Source organism: Panicum virgatum, chromosome 9K (assembly GCF_016808335.1).
Source record: "Panicum virgatum strain AP13 chromosome 9K, P.virgatum_v5, whole genome shotgun sequence".
NCBI lineage: Eukaryota > Viridiplantae > Streptophyta > Magnoliopsida > Poales > Poaceae > Panicum > Panicum virgatum.
Genome location: NC_053144.1, coordinates 12,783,457 through 12,804,978, shown reverse-complemented (window position 1 = coordinate 12,804,978; position 21,522 = coordinate 12,783,457). Strand labels below are relative to the sequence as shown.

The window sequence follows — 21,522 nt, the reverse complement described above, 5'->3', positions numbered from 1 at the left end:
TAGGGTTAGGGTCCTTCGCTTCGATGATGGCGACGCGAAGGCGAGTTCACCCCGGTGGCCTGGGGTTCAGGCGACCGGTGCTTTTGTCCCTCCAGAGCATCTCCGGCGACTGCGGCGTTGGTGGCGGGTCTTTTGGAGATGTAGTTGTGAGATATGTTTACTCCTACCTTGAGAAATCGGGTTGGAGTCTGATTCCCACCTGTTTTGGTGGTTTATGTTCCCTTCGGGTTTACTCGTCTTCTGGTGATTCGGGGTCGCCTGCGAACCTTGAGGCGACTGAACCCATGTCTCCCGACGATGTGATGGCCACTGGCCATCTTCTTCGGCCAGAGCGTTCAACGATTCCAGTGCACATCGACAACTTCGATGTGCTAATCCTGATGGCAACGGAAGAGTATGAAGTTTCTTCGTTGGGATGGAGTTCGGTTTCAAGTTGCAAGCTTGATGTGTTTCCCCTCCAACTTCGGGTGCGATGGGAGCTCGTCGGGTGGCTGCCCCGAACGCTGATGACGAAGAGCACCGGGAAGACCTTGCAAGGACTGAGTTGTATTTTTCCTTTCTTTCAAGGGTGTCTTTGTAAAAATTGGAATGTAAATTTTAAGAACTATATGTGAAATAAAAAAACCTGGTTTCTCAAAAAAAAGGTGATCGAGCAAATACCAACAGAGTGTACGTATATATATACCCCAGAATACTACTGCTACACTTCTTGCACACACACTGAGCCCGATCGACACGGAGCAAGAGCAAGCTGGGTTACAGGAAGACACAGGAACCACTAGAGGACACACACACACACAGTACAGGCGCTGTGTTATTCATACAGAACACAGATCGATCGCGAGAGACGACATATATCATCACGCCCACTTGGCCATGACGGACATGCCGCCGGCGCCGAGGAGGACGGCGGCGAAGGAGAGGAGCTGGAGCCTGACGCTGCCCTGCAGCCTGGGCCCCATGAAGTCGGCGGCGAGGAGCTCGACGAGCGCCATGTAGTGGAGCAGCCCCGCGGAGGCGGCGTTGAGCAGGCCGACGACGACGAGCGCCGTGGGGCTGTTCTCCCGGTACACCCTGGTGAGCGCCAGCCCCAGCGCGATCCCGAACGGCGTCGTCGTCGAGAAGAAGAACACCAGCCCGGCCCTCATCCTGAGGCCGTACTCCGCCTGCAGGATGCAGCCGCCGAGCCCCATCCCCTCGAACAGCTGGTGGAAGCACATGGCCGCCACCAGCGGCCGGATCGTGCACACGCTCTGCGACGCGCCCATGCCCAGCCCGATCACCACCGAGTGCACGATGATGCCCATCTCAAGGACCTGCATGCATTAGCATTATTAATGTCGATCGTCCGGTTTAATTTCGATCAACCACGCACTCAAATACCACCTTCCTGTTGCGTACTACTAGCTGATACTAGTGAACGTGTCAAACTGCACGCCTTTTCATAATTCCACAAAAACTTTTCTAGCTAGCTAGTACTAGCTGATAGTGATATGCTTCTTTTTTTTTCTTTGCAGTGATGCTTCACATCAGCCATGGAAGACAATCAATCAGTCATGGATTTCACTGCGATCTTCCAGCAAAAGATAAAATACCTTTTCTTCTGCAGTGATGTCTGACATGTTTGATAAGTTAAAAAAAATTGTTAGCTATGTGCACATCACCTAGCGGGGCATCTCATGTTGTTCGCATTCTTTGTTTAATTAAATTAATAAGTCAAACACGAAACACATAGCTTATTTGATGTGTTATGTCAGTCTATATATTCCAAGACCCTAAAAACTTTGACCGGTTCAAACTGCCGAACATTATGGGTACATTGACTACAAATTATGTCACATGATAAATTTCTATTGCAATTGGAATCCCATTGAATTAAATTACAAATATGGCTATACTACTTTATAACTAAGCTCATATTTAGTTAGCTTAATCACTTGTCAAAACCTTATGGCGTTTGACTTTTACAAATGTGTGCACATCATACCTCTAACATATGTAAACATATGATAGATGATTTAATTGATTTATGTGTAATTGTTCCTTTGTATGGGTGACAATATTTTATCAACAATAGATCTTATTAGTCTAATGATATATGCATATATACGACAATACTACTGTTGGACTTTTTTTTGAAAGCATGCATTTTCCTATGATTATAGGACTTTGCTAATTGCTCTTACGAACAATGCAAAAGTTTATGATTCGGGTTTATCGGTGCATGATGTCATATTTTAAATGATAATTTAAAGAGACTAGTAGCTGCTAATGTACTTCTGCCATTTCCTCATGCAGGCCTACGGCATATATAAAAAAAACAATACCCAATGTGTGAAAGAAAAGAAATCAATGTCAATAGTGGGAGGATGCAAATCTTTTTTCGAGGAAGGAGTAATATATTTTAGGGAAAATCCAATTTTTCCCTCAACTACGAAACTGGATAACAAAAACCATCCAACTGTTGAAACCGAGCAAATTTGACCCCTTGAGCAATTCAAAGGTGGGTTTTACATTTATGCAAATTTAAAATATTTAAGATTAAATTAAAAAATTCATTATAAATAAGAAAAATATGAAGCATGCGCCAATATTTTTTAAAAAATATAACCTATCTATTAGCACTCTACTTTATTACCTATTCCGTATCTACTTGTGTAGTAGCTTATTTCAATGCTTGTGTATAGTCAGCTCTTTCACCTTCTCCTCCTGTGACACTGACAGATCTCAAAGAATTCAAAGAGCAGTGACATCATAGTTGATGTACATGCATGTGAGATGCACTGATTGCTCTGAAGTCTAAACCAATTGAGGAGACTATCTCGCAAAAAAAAAGGAAAAAATCTTGATGACTTTGTTACAACATAATCTAGCTGCGGACGTACGTACGGTGAATCGGTGATAGTCCTTGAGACGCGCAAGCACGTACGGACGCGGAGTCTAGTTGACAATTGTGTTTCTCTTATCTTATACGAACTGCAAGGCCAATCGCCTGCGGCCAACAAAGCAAGAAGATGCATACTACCGGAGTGTACGGAGATGGCGACACGATTACCTGAACGACGACACGGTTCCGGCGCAGCTGCACCTTGCTGGCCTCGTCTTCGTCCTCGGGCTTGGCGACTGCCGCGGACTCCGCCGCGACGATGTCCCCGTGTCCGTGGCCGTGGCCATGCCAGTGCCCGTGCCCGTGCCCGTGCCCGTGCCCGTGCGCCGGGCTCTCGTGGTCGGCGACCGCGGCGCCCGCGCGCCGGCCGGAGGTGTTGCCGCTCCTCTTCCGGTTGTAGAAGGTGAGCATGAGCGAGTCCACCATGAGCGTGAACAGGGCGGCGAGCATGGCGACGAACGCCGTGAAGGAGAAGTCCCCCCAGGGCTTCTTGGGCAGGCACGGCGAGGTGAGGTTGTTGAAGGAGTCCGGGAGCACGTGCATGTACCCCGTGGCGAGGATGACCCCCGACGCGAAGGCCTTGACGATGACGAAGAGGTTGCGGTCGGGCCGGAGCGCGGGGACGGAGCGGGAGAAGAGCGGCAGGCACACGCCGATCACGCTGGACACCAGGATCGTCGGGATGGCGATCAGCTTCAGGCGCAGCGCCTTGCGGACGTTGTGGCACGCGCCGTCCACGTTGGGGTCGGCGCAGGCGTCGTCGGCCGCGGCCGGGTCAGGGGACGCCGGCTGCGCACCGGCGAGCAAGGGAGCGGCGGCGGCGGCGAGGAGGACGAGGACTGCGAGAGGGACATGGCGGGCTTGCAGCTGGGTTCGAGACGACATCTTTGCTCTCAGCTTGACTATGATCCAACAAGTAACCAGGACGTCGTATAGTAGTGTAGTATGCTGTGTACAGATGATCGATTCAGTACTTGAGAAGGGTTTGTATTTATAGGGCCTGGAATTTCAGTTTGGAGTCACCTGGAGAGTGATCTTACAGGACGCACCGTGGGACACACTCGAGGCAGTTGGAGGACCTCCCTCAAACCAGGAATTTTATTGGAGAAATGAAGTCTTTATTTCGATATGACAATTATTTGACCAACAATCACTCTGTCAATGCCTAGTTTCATAACAAATACCAATAGATTTGTAAATAAAATACTTATGATTATAAGGCCATGTTTAGTTCCCCAAAAAAAATTCCTACAGTACCCGTCAGGCCGTCACATTGAATCTTTGGACACATGCATGGAGTATAAATTGTTCCATACGAGATGAATCTTTTAAGCCTAATTAGTCTATGATTGGACATTAATTATCAAATAACAATGAAATATGCTACAGTACCAAAACTCAAACTTTTTTGCCAACTAAACACAACCTAAATTTTATTATGGACCAAAGATTTATTCTGAAAAAACAAAGTAATCATTTGGCTTTTCTGAAAAAAGAGTGAGTACCTTTCAAAGATCAGTTGCCTGAAAATGGTGTTCAATTCTGGCTAGGCTGGGCTACATCCTCGGTTCCTATCTACCACATCCGTTCCAAATTATAATTCGTTTGACTTTTTTGACCTCAAGTTGGATCACTCGTCTTATTTAAAAATTAGTGAAAATATCACTTATTTTGTTGTGGCTTGCTTTATAAATAAAAGTTCTTCAAGAATAACTTAAATTTGACTATATTTGTACAAGTTTTTGAATAAGACGATTGGTCAAACTTGAGATTAAAAAAGTTAAAAAATATAATTTGGAAGGGAGAGTAAATCAGCTAACCTATGGCCATAATATACCTGTGGTATACTAACCTTGTGCTGGTAGCAGTTGTAGACTCTCTTAAAAGGAGACATAAAGAGTCTATTTTACTACCCTCATCAGTCATCACCAACGCACATTATCCTTTAACCATCGAACAAAATTTAGACTCAATTTACTCCAATCCCTTGAACTATTTTAGTTGGTGCCAATCTATCCCTAATAACATTCTTTTTTATTTTCTCCACGTATGAGTTGAGTTTTAAGATCAAATTTTGCGAGGTAACGTGTAATATAATACCTGATGTTAAAAGTGTCTTTTAGGAATTTTTCATGGTTACTTTTCATACAATTTTGTATCTTTAGTATTAATTTTATACTTAATGTTCCTGACCTATAAAATAACCACTAAAAAATTTTAATGTATTTTTGTCATATAAAGCATAATATTCTCTTTTGGTTCAAGAAGTTTGGACGTAAAACTCAACCTGTACACTGCAAAATAAAAAAAAAATCTCATTAGAGAGTATATCGGACCAACCTAAATAATTTATGAGAGTAACTAAATTTTATTCAGAGGGTTAGGTAGACAAACTAGATTGGTGAAATAGTAAATTGAATTTTTTCAAAAAAAAAAGGCAGCCATCCACTAAGATGCAAGGGCACCTTTTTGATCGCCTGAAAGTGCGAGAGATTGTGTTAAACTGTTGTCAGTGTCCGATTGGACACAAACTATACGAGCTTTTATTTCCCTCAATTTGACGCCACATAGCTGTTCAAACTGGTTAGCTCACCCCTAATGAAAGGTCATTTCCCTTTGTGTTCTAAGTCCAAATTCAGTACGGTGATAGACAATATCATATAGTACAAGAATCATTTATAGGACTGACTAACCTTTTCGTAGGTTTGAAGCAAGTTTTTCAACGGATTAACCTTTGAAATATAAAAGTGCTCGCTCGATGTGGCTTCAGTGACAGGAAATAATGCTCGCTCGATGGCTTCAGTGACGGGGCGCTGTTGATGCTGGACGGGCTTGCGATGGCGAGGGAGATCGATCAGCACTTCGAGCGTCACTGGGAAGAAAGGAGGGGAGACGGCGAGAAGAAAGATATTGTCAGTGAACCTCGCTCGCCGGCGCTGACGACGAGACGGTGGGTGGCAGTATGTCATCAGTTCGTGGTCACGCTGCCGCTGGCGATGCACACAGTCGAGTGGATGGATAGAGGCGAAGTAGCCAGGGAGGACGTAAGGTAGAGAGATAGTTGGTGATCACCAACACTCGTGATCGCAGCCGTTGATCGAGATTTAAAGACTCAAAATCCAGGTGTTGTGTAGAGATGAGTAAAAATACTTGCATGTATATATAAGCTGCAGAAAAACCCGCCCCTATCCTTTTCTTTATTTTCGGCAGTGGATCGAGACGACTAATAAGCATTCGATTCCATGCTGCCGAGCACAAGCAGCGTGGAGATTAGGTGGTTGACATTGATAATTCAGGCCGGGCTAAGTTCGTTGACATTGGGATTAATTGTATTCCAATCGGCAATTACGTACTCCAAGCCACTCAAGATGGAACGGCACGCCGTACTGTACCGGCGCTGTCGCTGAGGTCAGCATGTACATTATCCGTCCAAACAATTCGGCCGCTGAATATAAACCAGCTGTCGGTGCACCGTATGTGCCCGTACGATCCTTGTACAGTTGCCGTACTGCCGTGCCAGTTGAGTTGTCAGCGTCAGAGGCTGCACTACACCCTTTTTTTTTAATCCAGCATATGCCTGGCCCTTACGTGATTCAATCAGGAAGAGGAAATTAAGTACCCATTCGTTACTGATTAATTTGGAGCTTGATTATTATCTGCCGAATTGGAGGAGTTGATTAATTCTGTTGGTCAAATTAATTAAATTCAGTATATATATACATTCTTTGTTGACCAAGAATATTAGGCCTCGTTTCATTTTTAAGTAGCTATCACATCGAATGCTCGGATGTTAATTTGAAGTTTCGGATGTCAACTTATATAAAAATAATTGCATAAGTTGCAATTAGAGCTCTAGACGAATCTATTAAGTATAATCAATGCATGATTAGCAGATAATTACTGTAGTAATTACTAGTCAAATTATGGACTAACTATGTTTAATAGATTCGTCTCGTGATTAAGTCACGACTTATGAAAACAAATTTATAATAAATCTACTGATTATAAGCAGCTAATAAGGTGATGACGCGGATAAGCTCGTTGACATAGCAAGTATAGCACCGTACCAAAGGCAAATGGATAGCCTGCACGGCTTATATATATACGACGAAGAATTTCATAGCCGCACTTTGTTTTCGTTATCTCGTGGTGGCCAGAGAACAAACAAACGCTAGAGAACAAACAACGTGTTATTTTATTCCCGTGGATTCGTCATCTCCCCTGTCATCACATCATTAATCTATCGTAGCCAACTCCCCTGAGTTAGGTTGTGTTTCAGTTCGTATCGTGTCGCGATGACGTGTTTTTTTATTTTCTTTTTTTGGCCCCGAGAAGATGCTTCTCGTGTGTTCTGCCATGGTGTGAGGATGAGGCATGGCCTGCATGCTAACCCGGAGCTTCCTATCCAACCTGAAACCATGCCCTATACTTCGCGCTAAGACTCGATTTCATGTTCGGATTCCAAGTCTCTAGTTCAGCTAGCTTACCTAAACTTCCTGTAATTCCATCTATTCAATTTCGGCTGCGCCGGTCTCCTCGATCGGGCTGCAAAACACGGCCCGGAACCTGTTCGTGGCCGTGGCCTGCTAACCAAAACCTTCGGCCTTCCGACCTCTAGCCTTTTAGATCGGAGGAACTGTTCGACCGAGCAGCGACAGCGAGAGCGTGGCGGCCGGCGCCGTCTACATCGATCTCGATAGCTTTGTCCACCACTGCTGGCGCGGAGAGCGGTCATCAGGTAGGGGAGGGACAGCCGGCCGCAGCACTACTATACAAACGTTGATTTGTCCCGGTTGAAAAATCTCTATTGTCCCGGTTTTCCAATTGAGAACGACAGTTCGGGACAAAAGGGGTCTGGCAACCGAGAGGCTGGCGCACCCTTTTGTCCCGGTTGGTGAGGTCTTTTTTTTCTTCCTGTTTTCCTTTTCTCAATTCTTTTTCTATTTCAATTATACTTTTGCATTTCAATTAAACTTATGTATTAGAATTCAGTGTGTATGATCTCCACTAATATATATAGTTACTTATATAATATTTGTCCTAGATAGTTTTCATATATAAATTAATTGACTTATATATATATATATACACACACATATCTATACATGTGAATTCCTTTACATATGAAAATGTCTAGGACCAATATTATATAAATATATATATATATATACACATATATTATTGGAGTGCTTATATATATAATACATACATACTCATAAATAGAAATTTAATACATACACACATATATATTTACATAGGTATATTTGTTCTTAATTACATATATACGCGTATATTATCATATTTTCTGCGATTGTCAATATTAGATAGTCCATCATAGTATAATTCGCCTTTTGGATCGAGGACTTGCTCAACAATAAATCTGGACAATTATTCTTGAATCGCCATAATCTTTTCCTCCGGTATGAGTTTATCGCGCATCTCCTCGACCTATGGAAAAAGAGGATAATTAATTTCGACTAATTAAAATACGAGTTCAAATATTAACAAGTTTTTTACTTACTTCCTCCTCCCAATCTGTCCAGCCCTTTGGAGGACCTACCAGACCATGGATGTTCTCGCATACATAGTATGCGCATAAATTAGTGCCTTGTTTCTGCCTCATACACTTTAAGAGAGAAGAAATTATCAGGTATTTACATGAATATATAATAAAACTAATGAATCGTGCAACGAATCATCCAAGTGCGTACCGCAAAATCTGTCTTGATCTTCAATTCCTTGTCAAATTTTCCTAGATGATTTTTAGCGAATTCTTTCCAAATCCTGTGAATGATTAGAACAATTATAGTCAAGTAACAAAGTGATTCAAATTATCGGTCATCGACGGAGTAGTGGTAGAATTACTTTTTCATCATGTTAAGAAGATTTTCATATTGTTCTGGAGGTCTCCTCAATGAGTCCATAACCACGGGTAGGCTCTTCTCGGGAATTATGACAATTAGGACCCAGTGTTCAATGTAAGATTATACGGAGGCAGTTCTTGGTAGTTAAGGTTTAAACAATTCGATTACAGAATAGAAAGAGTTAGACGGAAGGAATCACTCACGCAAAGTTGTAAGGAAACAATATCATTTGCTTGTTGTGATGAACGCTTATGTACTTGAACAAGTTTTGGTATAGCTCATCGGCAGTGTCGCGTAGAATCCTCCAATTATAAGTAATTGGGTCGATGAAGCCGAGGTGAGAGTATCCCTTTCTCCTGCAAGTTTGTATCTCCATTCTACATGATTCCGAATAAATCAAAAGATCAGTATGTTGAGATCATGCAAAACAATACGTAAGGAGAGTAAAATACTTACAGAACCCACAAGCCGACCATAGAGATGTCGAGGCCCTCCTGATGGAACAATACGTCAGGTTTGATTCTTTCCAAAATTTAACAAAGTCTTGTTCTTGTGCCGTCTGTCCCACTACGAGAGGCTCTATTGATTGTTTCTTTTGGGCTCCGAGCTGTGGAACGTCGGACGACGACGACTTTGATTGTCTCTTCTTTTTCTCAGTAGTTTTGATAATTGTGCGTTCGTAGTCTGAAGGGGGGGTCTCTCGGAATGAATTTTCTCTTATTTGCTTCACACATTCCCTTAAAAAATTTCAAATCTATCGGATTTATCACTTTCTCGGGCTCCGGCTCCGGCTTCGGCTTGAAGTGCTCTTTAACTCTTTCTTGAGTTATCCGATCGCATTCTTCAAGGCTCATGTCGCAGGGTTTAATAGGAGCCTCCTTGGTTTTCTTCTCCTTTTCCTTCTTCTTTGGAGGCTCCTTAGCCGGTGCAGCTACCTTCTTTGCCGGCGGCCGTTTCTGCTTCTTTGCCGGCGGCGGAGGGGGTGACCATGGAGGCGACGGTGACTCTTGAGTGTTCATCAGCGCATGAGATGATGGTGATGGAGAATGTGCCGGTGAACCTTGCCGAGATAGTGCTACCCTTGGGGAGTTTTGCGGAGATGCCGGTCTTGGTGTTTGATCATCCGACTTTAGGACAATGTAGCGCTTATCACATAGGATGTAGCCATGAATGGCTTCTGCTAGTGTCCTCTCCCCATCGCCTCCAGGAATATCAAGCTCGAGCGTCTCCCAACCCTGGCACACCTACTCCACGCCAACTCTTGTGTATCCTGGCGGAATTTGCTGCCCGTGGTACACGTCTCCTGGTTGGGTTGGCATGGCGGTACCGTACGCAACAGTGAACATTAAGTTCTTAACGGCAGTCTACAGGTCACAAGGTGTCCGCTGGGTGATCTCATCCACTGGAAATCACTGCGGGGCCGTCACTTCAACTGCGGCCTGGATCCCCGTTGGCTCGGCGACGGCGACGTCTGTGGAAGCGCAGCTGCTTTTCCGCTGAGACAGATGATCGGCTGCGACATTAGGCTCTGGAGGCACCGTTTGCTCTTGCTGTTGCTGGCTCATTGCTATGGCCACTTGGCGTTGAACCTCTTCCTCCGGTCTTTGATCGTGTGACATGAGCCGTTCCTCTAGCCTTCGCAAGTGCTCCCGCTCATCATTCTTTCTTATTTGCCAGCTTCTATATGATTCAATGTAATCCCTGAACCCATACTTCCATGGAACCACGCCTTTGCCTCTTGTGCGGCCCGGATGCTCTGGATTCCCAAGGGCGTAAGTCAGCTTGTCCCTCTCTCTATCCGGCTAGAATGTTTCCTCGGCCGCTGCTTGTATGGCCTCCTGTAGTCTCTGGGCTGCTCGCTGGATGTTTGGCCCATAGATGCAGTCACCCGTCAATGGGTCCAAGCTTTCCCCGTGACCATAAAACTAGGTCCTTGACCTTTCAGGCCAGTTCATGGTCGCAGGTTGGATGCCTCTGTCAAGCAGATCCTGCTCCATCTTATCCCATTTGGGTATTGCAAGCTTCTAGCCTCCTTGGCCTAGAGTGTGATGGTACACTTTCTTCGAGGCATTGTCTTTGGCCTTCTGCACCTTCTGAAGCCCAAGCTCTGAAGAATTGTATTCCACAAATGCATCCCAGTGACCCCTGAGCTTTTTGAGCTCGCCGGTAAATACGGGTGTGGTCCTGGTCTTGATATATTTCTTCGTCAAAATTTTCTTGAATGATTGCAGTTGTTCGACCATCTTACTCAGGGTCCAGCGCTTGCATATCTCTTCGGATTTAGCTGGAACCGTTAAGTTTTTCTTAAGCTCCCGCCAGCACCATTCTTTTTCTCTTTCGGGTACCGCATCCCGTTCCTCGCTTGGATTGGAAGCTTTCCAGAGCCCGAAGCTGATCGGGATGTGGTCCCTGACAATACATCCGGATTGTCTTATGAATTTTTTGGCGGCAGCTTCTGGAGCGATCGGTTCGCCATTTGGACCAACTTCCGTTATAATGAACCGCCCTTCCAGTTTTTTTGTCGGGTCTCGCTTTGTCTTTTTCTGCTGCGACGATGATCTAGACGGCTATAAAAATATATTCATAATATTCATATAGATTCAGATGAAAATATGATTTTCACTACAAATAAGTATAGTTGTGATATATACATTAGCACTTTGTTCACTAGCAGCGTCATCCTGAATAGATGGTGGCTCAATTCCATCACCGGACATATTCAAATATATGTCGGTATTGCTGCCATCATCAGCTTGTTCAGGGACATCTCCTTGACCTTCGCTAATCATATTCAACAGGAATTGTTCGTCTTCCGCGTCTGTGTGTCGCGGGTCCATCGTAACTAAAATATGAATACAAATAAAACCCTTAAAAAAATTCTCTAAAAAATGTACATATTTGAGAGGATTGGATCAAAATTCGTTTACATGGACGAGGTCGAGAAGGGGACTACATTTGGATCGGACTACATTTACATGGACGTTTAGATGGCAAATACTCTAACCATTTCCAAGCGGTAACGAGAAGGAGACTACGTTCGGTAACGGTTTAAGTATTGAACGAGTGAGCGACCGAGTGAGTGAGTGTGTGTGTATGTGAGTGAGTGAGTGAGCGAGCGTCGGTGAGAAGGAGAGAGCGTCGGTGAATATAAAGAAGTAATATAAATGACACCTTTCAATTAAGAATAAAGAATACATGTAATTAAAGTCTTTGAATGACATAATTAAATAATAAATACATGATAAATTAAAGTCTATGAATGACATATGTAAATAATGAATACAAGATAATTAAAGTTTTTGAATGACATAATTAAATAATAAATACATTATACACTCTCTAATTCTCTAATACATTATACACTCTCTATTTAAATAAATAAAAGCATTTCCTTCTCTATTTCTCTCTAAATTCTCCATAATTCTCACTATATCTAATAACTAAATTCTAGATAATATCAAATAATGGAAACCTTATACCTTAATTAAATTCAACAAAAATATCTCTATAATTAAATTGTAGTTAATATTTACTAATAGAAACAAATAATATATATATAATTCTATAGTAAAAGAAAAAAAAGAAATGGCCGGCGCCCGACCCATACCACATCGGGGACAAGGACGACGGCGCGGCGTCGGCGTCGAGGCGTGCCGGCGGGTGAAGTAGCGGCGAGGCGGCGGTGCGGCGACGTCGAGGCGTAGCCGGCGGCGCACAGAGGCGAGGGCGGCGGCGTCGAGGCACACGACGGCCGGCGCGACGAAGGCGGGGCCGGAGCGGGCCAGGGGAGGCACGCACAGGGTGGAGAACATGGTGGCGAACCTCACCGGCGACTCCAAAGGGGCGGAACGGCGGCGTGGAGGCGGCCCGACGGCACTCGGGCGGCGGATCGAGCTCGGACGCGCGGCGCTCGTGGGGGACGTCGACGGTGCTCGGGGACGGCGGAGCTCGGCACCGACGGCGCGATGGGGCGGCGGAGCTCGGGCGGCGGAGGTCGGCGGCGCTCGGGGACGGCGGCGGCGGCGAGCAGGAGGCGCGGTGGGAGCAGGGGACGACGGCGGCGCGACACAGATCAAGAAAACCACCAAGTGTTGGGGAAGGGGGAGGAAGAAGGGAGATATAGAGGTGGGGGCCTTTTGTCCCGGGTGGAGCCACCACCCGGGACACCTTTTGTCCCGGGTGAATCCACCACCCGGGACAAAAGGGCCTTTTGTCCCGGGTCGTGGCTCCACCCGGGACAAGGTATTTTTGGGCGGGCCGGGAAAATTCCCAGCCCGCGGCCCACCTTTAGTCCCGGGTGGATCTACCACCCGAGACAAAAGGGGCCCGTTTTCCCTCATTCCCGCCAAATCTTATGTTTGTTTTTATTTCTTTTTACTTCTCTTTTAAAATAGGCTTTCATTTGTTAATTCAGTTAATAAATTTTGATTCCAAAAATTATGGAACAAAATTTCTTATCTCTATATAAACTTGATACACGCAACAAAAATAATTAATTTTCATTCAAGTGATTGGGTCAACGAAATATCTAATTTTTTTGAAATCATATTTGTTATTTTGACCATGCAAAAATATATTAGGTGAACAAATTTTTTCAAACTGTTGCTTTTCGACAGAAAGTGGATTCTATCACGATATTAACGTTTAAAAAGTGAATTTTACATAAAATTAAGTAATTTCATGATATTAATGAGTAGTGTGTGAGTTTGAGAGATAGTGTGTGTTAGTGAGAGAGTATACTTTGTTAATGTGAATGTAATTTCATGAAATAAATAAAATTAGTTCAGTAATCCATTATTGAATGAAAATTATAATTGAGTCTGGTAATTAAGTGAAAAATATAAAAAATGATATATATAACACATAAAGTATAATTGTACAATACATATATAATAAAAGTATTCGAATTGCGATTACGTTTTTATACAATAATATAAATGATTCAAGTACTTGCCCGGCGAGTAGAATCCGTCATGAACTTTTTCATCAAGGACTCCCAATTTTGCACCGTGCGCGGTGGTAGAGAACGAAACCATTGCGACGCTCTCCCAAGTAGAGAGAACGGAAAGAGCATCGCTCTTATTTGATCTTGAGTCATCCCTTGCATGTCGAAGGTGCGGCATAGTTGGAGGAACGCTTGAAGATGTAGATTAGCGTCTTCTTTTCCAGTGAAGGGCGAGCTTTGCACCATCCTTATGATTGAAGTCTTGATCTCGAATGGAACTCCGATGTTGTCGAGATTTTGGATCGGCAAGTACCGAATGTCCGGAGTGCATAGCTCTCCGATCGTACGCTCCTGCTCCGATAGCGCCATCCCTTGGTGAAGTGGCGCCTCCTTTGGACTTGTCGGTGGAGTCGCTTGAGGTGAAGACGATGAACCGTCAGCTTCGACTTTTGGATCTACTAGTTCTGGCTTCCTTAATCGTGCTTCTCATCTCCTTTGCTTGTAAATTTTTTCTGGATCATCCACAATTTTTGGGTTTGTTGGAAAGGCTCCCGTCCATCTCCTGTTAGGGGTTAGTGAAAAAGAAAAATATATACCAGATCTAAAAGATGAATATACAAGATCTAAAACATAAAAGAAAAATAAAGCAAAATAAAGCAAACTCTAGATTAGATTGATTTTCGTGGAATAGATCCGTTTTTTTAGTTAGCTCAGAAAAATAAGAGATCTAAAAAGGTCAAAAAGAAAAATCAAGAAAAAGAAATATTAACGAATGCAAGTAAGATTGGATCTTAAATCGATGGGTCCCCGGCAATGGCGCCAGAAAAGCTTGTTGACGCTCCTTAGCGTCCCCGATTTGTATACCGCAAGCGCACGGTTCGTGTAGCTTTTCCCTTAGAGTATTCCCCCAAGGTTTATCAATCCATGGAACCAAAGATACAAGAAACAATCTACTAGCATAGAGATTCCTTTGTGTTGAGATGGTGAAAAATGAATCTAATCTACTAAAAATGACAAACACCGAAGGTAGCAAGAGAAAGTTAGAGATAACCAATCTAGATCACCTAGATCATGCATATGTTGTAGTTCCAGCTAGATGTAGTGAAGTAAGATAGATGTGAATCTCAATGAAAAGCATCTTTAAACTTAAAATCTCCAATCCGATCCCTCGGTACCCCACCTACTCAGTGGTAACGCCCTGTCACGACGCCCCCCTTTGGACGAAAGTACCCTGAAGCAAGTCGAACCCCCTTTGGTAGTTCCGCCATGAACCTCTAGCCACCATGACTACAAGATCATGCTAAGCGATCTATCTCGATAATAGATCTAGGATGAAGCAAACCCAAAGAAAAGAACGAAATCGAAAGAGAGAACATGGTCGCTAAACATTCGGAATCACAAATAACTTCAACATGAATGATTGTACATCACAAGATCACAACTGGGGCCCTACCTTGATCTTGATGATCCTAGCTCCGGAACTCCGATGTGGTCTTCCTTGCAAGGTTCCCACGTCGGCTAGGGCAAACCCTAAATAACTAGCACGATTCTCGGCTCTCTGAGAGGTGTCCCTCTATCTTCTCTGCTCCTTGGCGTCGTCTCACGAATTGATCTCCCCGTGAACCTTGGGGAGGGGTCTTTAAATAGCCTCAGGAAACCCTAGGTCAAAGGGGAGGCCGAACCGCCCCAAAAAGGGGCTGGGCCGGCCAGCCTAATGGACCCAGGCTGGCCGGCCTGGCCCATTTCTTCGCCGCCTCATGTCCTCCTTTCTCCCCAAGTCTCCTGGAGTCTTCTAGAGTTTATGCCTTTCACGATTGCACCCCATTAGACGTCGTTATATTCGAGATTTCTTCGAGGAAAAGGATAGGATGGAAAATCCTTCCTTAAATCTCTCTTTGCTTTGCTTAACCCCGAAGTATCTTGATCTTATCTTGTGGACTTTGTCCTTTGGGCTTCATTGGAGGGTGGATGTGCACGAACGGACCTCTAATCATCATGGCCTTCGGTCCTTTGTTCGGGCTTTCGCCTTTGTCTTTCTTCGTGTCATCGCGTGATCGCGGGCCTCGTCCTTTCATGCTCCAAAATTGGTCAAAAACCTGCAAAAATAAAGTACATCCAAAATATATGTGCAAACGCGAAAACGACCAATAATTGGGACGAGGTTAGGATGATTAGTGATTTTGATATTAAATTCATGCCATTATCAAAGTTAAACATGGGATAAAATGGATACTTAAGGAGCGCCAACATTCCCCCCATGCTTAAACCTTGCTCGTCCCCAAGTAAGTCTTTGATAAAAATCAGCGTTGCCTTTCAGTGTCTAATCCCTGCACTTGATGATACACGAGAAAATACAATGCTCCCAAAAATATTTTGCAGTTTAATAGTTCAAGTTGTAACCAGCTTTTTCAATGTGGAAGGTAGATACAAGTTAAATGCTTCCCCACAATTATTAAGCACATGCTCTCAAAATTAAACAAGTCTCAGAATTAAGAAAGTAAGTTCCATAAATAATGCTAAACCAAGATCAATAATTTAAACCTCATTAAAATTTGCTCATGGAAACTCTCAGCTCATCTTGTCTCTCAAACTTGCTAGAACTTTCTCCTTTCTTTCTCTCATATGTATGTGTGAGGCTTTATCTGGAGCTATGGAAAGGTTAGTCCTAACAAAAGATATTATAATCAAGATATTATCAAAACAAGAAATACTTCTTATGGATTTACCGAGACTCGTCAAAAAGACCATTGGAAAATAATTTCTTTATGGAGAGGGAGAGAATGGAACACACACTTTAGATGGTGGACATGTGCAAATGGCAACGGTTGATCCCAAGGCACAACTGAAGTCCTTGTTATCGGATTGCACATGGTTGGAATAATTGAGTATAGAATAATCTTCAAAGTACTTGGAGTTTAATGAAGCTAAAGGAACCGAGAAGCTTTTCATCATCATTCATTTTTTTTTCTTTTCTGTCTCCCTTTTTTTCTTTGTTTTTGCTCCTCAGAACCATTGGCAACACAATGCACTTACTCCACCTCCCCCCATGCTTGAACGTTTGCTTGTCCTCAAGCAATGAAGTGATGATAACTTGATGGAGTGAGTGCACAAAACCTTTATCAATTCTCTGGACTCAACTTTGGAATTCAAGGGAGCATCTCCTCGTGAAAGATTGAAGCCAACAGAGGAGGAAAAGGGGCAGGCCGGCCAGCCTACTGTCTGTAGGCCTCCAATTCTTTGGATTTTTCTTCTGCGAACTCTTTGATGCTTCCCAAGCTTATGTTTTACTGAATTTTGCTCTTGATTCCACTGTTTTGTCGTCGAAATAAAAATATATACTCAATATATAGGTTGTGGTCAAGGAGATGTTTCACAAAAAGATGCTTTTGGTTAAGGGTGGATATCCAGCGAGGTTTGCGATATTCCTGGTATAGAAACTCACAATGCATGGATATAATGGCTAGCAAAAGAGAGGTACACAAAAATACGGAATGGTCAGCTTCTTAGTCTCGTACCAAAGAAGATAAATCCTGAATTAATTCACCTGAAAATAATTCTTGCTCCATGGTTTGTTATGATATATCATTTAGTCTTGTAGAAGGGTAGAGCAATTGCAAAAGGTATCATTGACAAGGTTAGCTCAAAATTAAATCCAAATTAAATTTTCCTTGACAAGCTTAAGTAAGAGAGCAAGAATAAAAGATATGGGTCTTAATTTATCATAACCTCCACAATTGAATTAGTCGGCATTTAATTAATTTTCAGATCATGTAAGAGAGAGCATTAGTTTAATCATGCATAAACCAAGCACAAGAAAGTAGACAGGGCGGCAACGATCATCATATTTTATCATGGCACAAACTTTCTATCATCATTACTAACCATAACATTAAAGCGTGGGTGACGCATTTATTTATCATGGTGATGAAAACAAAAGAAAGCAAATTGCACACATGCTGAAAAATAAATAAAACAGAAAATTGCTACGCACACATGCTGAAAATAAATGAAAAGAAATAGAAAAATCCAAACCACACGTGCGAGCATTTTATTCATGGTCTTGTCGTCGATCACTCTCCTTGATTGGCTCTTGCGTTGTATCCTTTGTCATAATACTGCTGAAATGCTCCTCCATTAAATTGTTCCAGTGGCGCCAGGCCTAGAAGTCCCATTTGATATGCAATTCCTGCGGTTCCATCTTCTAGTTGGCTTGTGTGCCTCCGGTTGACGTCTATGTCTTCAATGTTTCTTCTTGCATAGGCACCCATGATTCTCATTCCTTGTTCCGGTCAAGGGAGGTCAAAAAATTATGCTCCAAATGACGGGTCGGGCATCTCTCCTTGGTATGATGGGGGTGGGTAACCGTAGTTGCTAAATGGTGGGGGCGCCGCCGCAGCATGCCCCCATGCTTGATCTTGGTTCCCTTCCCACTGACTCGTCCATCCTTGCGGGTATCCTTGTTCACTTGATGCACCTTGAAATTCATTCCTCCAATAAGCGGAACTTGGCGGTGGAAGGTCTACTTCCAAGTCTTCTTGTTGTGCCGATGCCGATGTTCCTTCAATTAACCTTCCTCTTTTTGATTTCTTCACCTTTTTTCCAATATTTTCAACTCGCCAATCAGTCCTCCCTCTTGCGAATAATCTCAGCCTTTGATCGGGGAGGGAAATATCCATCTCAGAAATAGTGAATCCCTTCTTTTCATCCCCTCCGATATAATGGCCTTGCCTCAAATGTTCAATCCCAATATCTCTTCCTGGGACATAATATTTTTGGGTCACTCGTAACCCAGGATTCATGGCTCGGGCTATCATTGTGAGATAACATCCCGAACCAACTTCTCCCGTACCGGATGATGCTTCACAAATCCACCTTTCAACCATGATGTAGGTGGGATCAATCACTTGCTCCTTCACCAATGCAGCATACATCCAATTTAATTCTTAGTCGGTGACCTTCGATTCTCTCATCCTCCCGAGATTTTTTTTGCTCAACCAAGAGTGGAATATTTGGAGGGTCACATTACTTATATTCTTCCTTTGGCGGTTGACACCTTTTGCTATCTTTGTCCAAAATTCATCAAGCTCTCCATCTTCAACTTGCACCATTTCATATGCATTACTTTTGAATCTGAGCAAACTCCCTATTTCTCCATAGGTGATGACTTTTTCTTCATTCTTAAGCTGAAATTTCAGACATGGAACTTCTTCATCATCCATCACTTCCGTTGTTTTCTCCAGTGTCATGAACATCTCCAAAGCCACTTCTTCTTGCATGTCTACCATGACACCATCGGAAAATAACTTCCAACCGATGTTCTCTAAGAGTTAGTAGATGTCATGATGAAATCCCAACTTCTCCAATGCTTCATCATCAAAATCATAATTTGCTCGCAGCCTTCCCTTCATGAACTTGAGCTTTTTTTCTTCTTCCCTCGATAAGATAATAAACCCATATTCTGAATTCTTGGGCTTGTATGGTGGTGGTGCGGATGACCTTGTCAAACGCCGTGGAGGAGGTGGCATCCCTTCGGTGAATCTCATGGAGGAGCTTCTCGGGTCTCTCATCCCACCAAGGAGCAACATGTCGCTCCTCGGTGCGGGGTTGTCTTCCTCCATGCTCCACGGAGACTCGGAGACCGAGTGCCTCCGCGAAGAACTTGCCGATGCGTCGGATGTCGATGAACGCGTCCTTCTCCTCCCGATGACGAACCTCATGATGCCACTCATGGTGACACCTTGCTGCACACACTCAAAAACAAACACGCCGGTTGTTTCTTGCCGGCGGGAGAACAATATATCGAAGAGTGGAGCAAACTAGGATTTGTGGCGAATTTTCGGAGATTTTTGGAGTAGATTTTGGTGGACGAATTTTTCAAGGCTCTAACTGATGTTTCTGGGCGAAGAACTTGAAGAACATAAGTAATGAACTGAGTGATGAGCGTACCTGTCAAAGGGAGCACCAGACCACTTAAAAAGGGGCCAGTCCGGCCGGCCTTGGGCATTTTTGGCTCTCCTCCACTTCAATTTTCTCTGGTGGCTTGCTGGTGCAATTATTTGCTTCTGTCCAGTATATCTTTCATGCTTTGCACCGTCCAAATTCTGTGAACCACTCCTTCTTTGCCTTTGATGTCCACTTGCAACATTATTTCTTCACTTTTTTGTCATTCACCTTGTCCCATGTTTAATCATTCATCACATGGTGCCATCTTTGCTGAAAATCACATGTCCTTCCCATGCATGGCTGCTCCCTCCTTTGGATTATTTGCATGTGGTGGTAGGTAGAGCACAATTTCTTCCCGTGAACTCACTTTGATAAATGGATGTTAATCAAGCACATAAACCCTCTCCAAATCATGCTTAGATGTTTAATCCTCCTCTAACTTCGAAATTTCAGAATTGACTCAAAACATAAAATGAGTTTAAATGAATAATCAGAGGGGAATTGAAACATCTTTACATTTGTAAGTCGAAAAATATTTTCCGACTACATTAATTTTGGTTGCACCGGAACCGTTCACATTCATGAATTGATAGCGAACAATCTCGAATTCAACCGTGGGTCTTGGGTTTAGGTTCTAATTTTTGCCAAAATGAGAGAGAGATTTTTGAAAAAGAGAATAATTAAGGTTAGGAAAATTCTAGTCCTATGGTAATGAAACTGAAAATTCTCTCTATGTTTGTGCGAATCTACGCATCAAGAATTTAAATAATATAAACATAGCGCGGCTCTACTCATGTGTTTTATCTCAACTTGGTCCGGCCATCATGGACAGGACGGTCGCCAAAAATGGGTATGAAATTTTGGATGTGGCTTTCTCAAGAAGAGGCAAATAAATCATAGGATGGCTCATGTCGTTGGTTTAAAATAAGAAACAACATCGAAATGACCGAGCGAATAAAATCCAAATCGAATTGTTCGACCGAACGACCAATTGTTCAAAAGTATATCATGTTCTTGCATAGCAAAATTCTCGACTCACTTACCTAAACCTTTCGTAGGTTGCCCTCCCGGCAGCTTATTCTTGACTTGACAAACGGGTTGCCTCCCGCAAAGTGCTTCGTTTATAGTATATAGCTAGACTTTCTTCTTCTTCACTTAGGACCAACGCTCGGTGATGGCGCTGTAGTCTTGGGTACCCACTTCCGCACAATCCTTGGTGCGGGTTTGTCTTTTAGGTTAGTCATCTTTTTGGTCTTCACAGACGGGCTTTTAGCTTTCTTCTTGACCGGTGCAGCGATCTTCTTTGTCGCGATGGACGCGACGACTTCTATCTCCTTCTTCGCTTCCTTCTTGTTTGGCTCCTCCTCTTTCTTTGGCTTCTCCTCTGTGATACGGCGGTGAGGCGGAACATATTTGACATTGATCATGTTGCATACCTTGAGGCGTGGACGAAACTTGAATTCGCTTGTGGTGCCATTGATGTCGAACTTTATTTCCCCCTTGCCAACGTCGATGTTCGCCCTTGCGGTCTTGAGGAAAGGCCTCTCAAGTATGAGAGGCGCCTTGCTCCCTTCTCCCATATCGAGAATCACAAAGTCAATAGGGACTAAGTGTTCTCCAATCTTCACGGGCACGTCTTCGGCGATTCCCAAAGGATAGCGAACGGAATTGTCCGCTAACTCTAGGCACATGGCGGTGGGCTTCGGCTCCAGTAAGCGTAGCTTCTCAAACACATTCTTTGGCATGATGCTCACACTTGCACCGAGATCACAAAGTGCTCTTTTGAACATAAGAGATCCAATGGAACACGGGATGGTTGGACATCCGGGGTCCCTCTTCTTTTCAGGAGCTTCATTAGCGATTGTCGTGCTACATTCCTCGGT

General features: G+C 43.6%; 1 protein-coding gene across 1 annotated transcript; it reads right to left on the bottom strand.

Annotated features, from left to right (window-relative positions):
- Window positions 1-657: 657 nt before the first annotated feature.
- LOC120650137 (fe(2+) transport protein 1-like) lies at window positions 658-3,855 on the bottom strand. Its single transcript, XM_039927161.1, has 2 exons — window positions 3,056-3,855; window positions 658-1,316 (listed from the first exon to the last, which is right to left on the bottom strand). The coding sequence occupies exons 1-2, from the start codon at window positions 3,770-3,772 to the stop codon at window positions 861-863; spliced, it is 1,173 nt and encodes a 390-aa protein (XP_039783095.1). The 5' UTR covers window positions 3,773-3,855; the 3' UTR covers window positions 658-860.
- Between the last annotated feature and the right edge of the window lie 17,667 nt (window positions 3,856-21,522).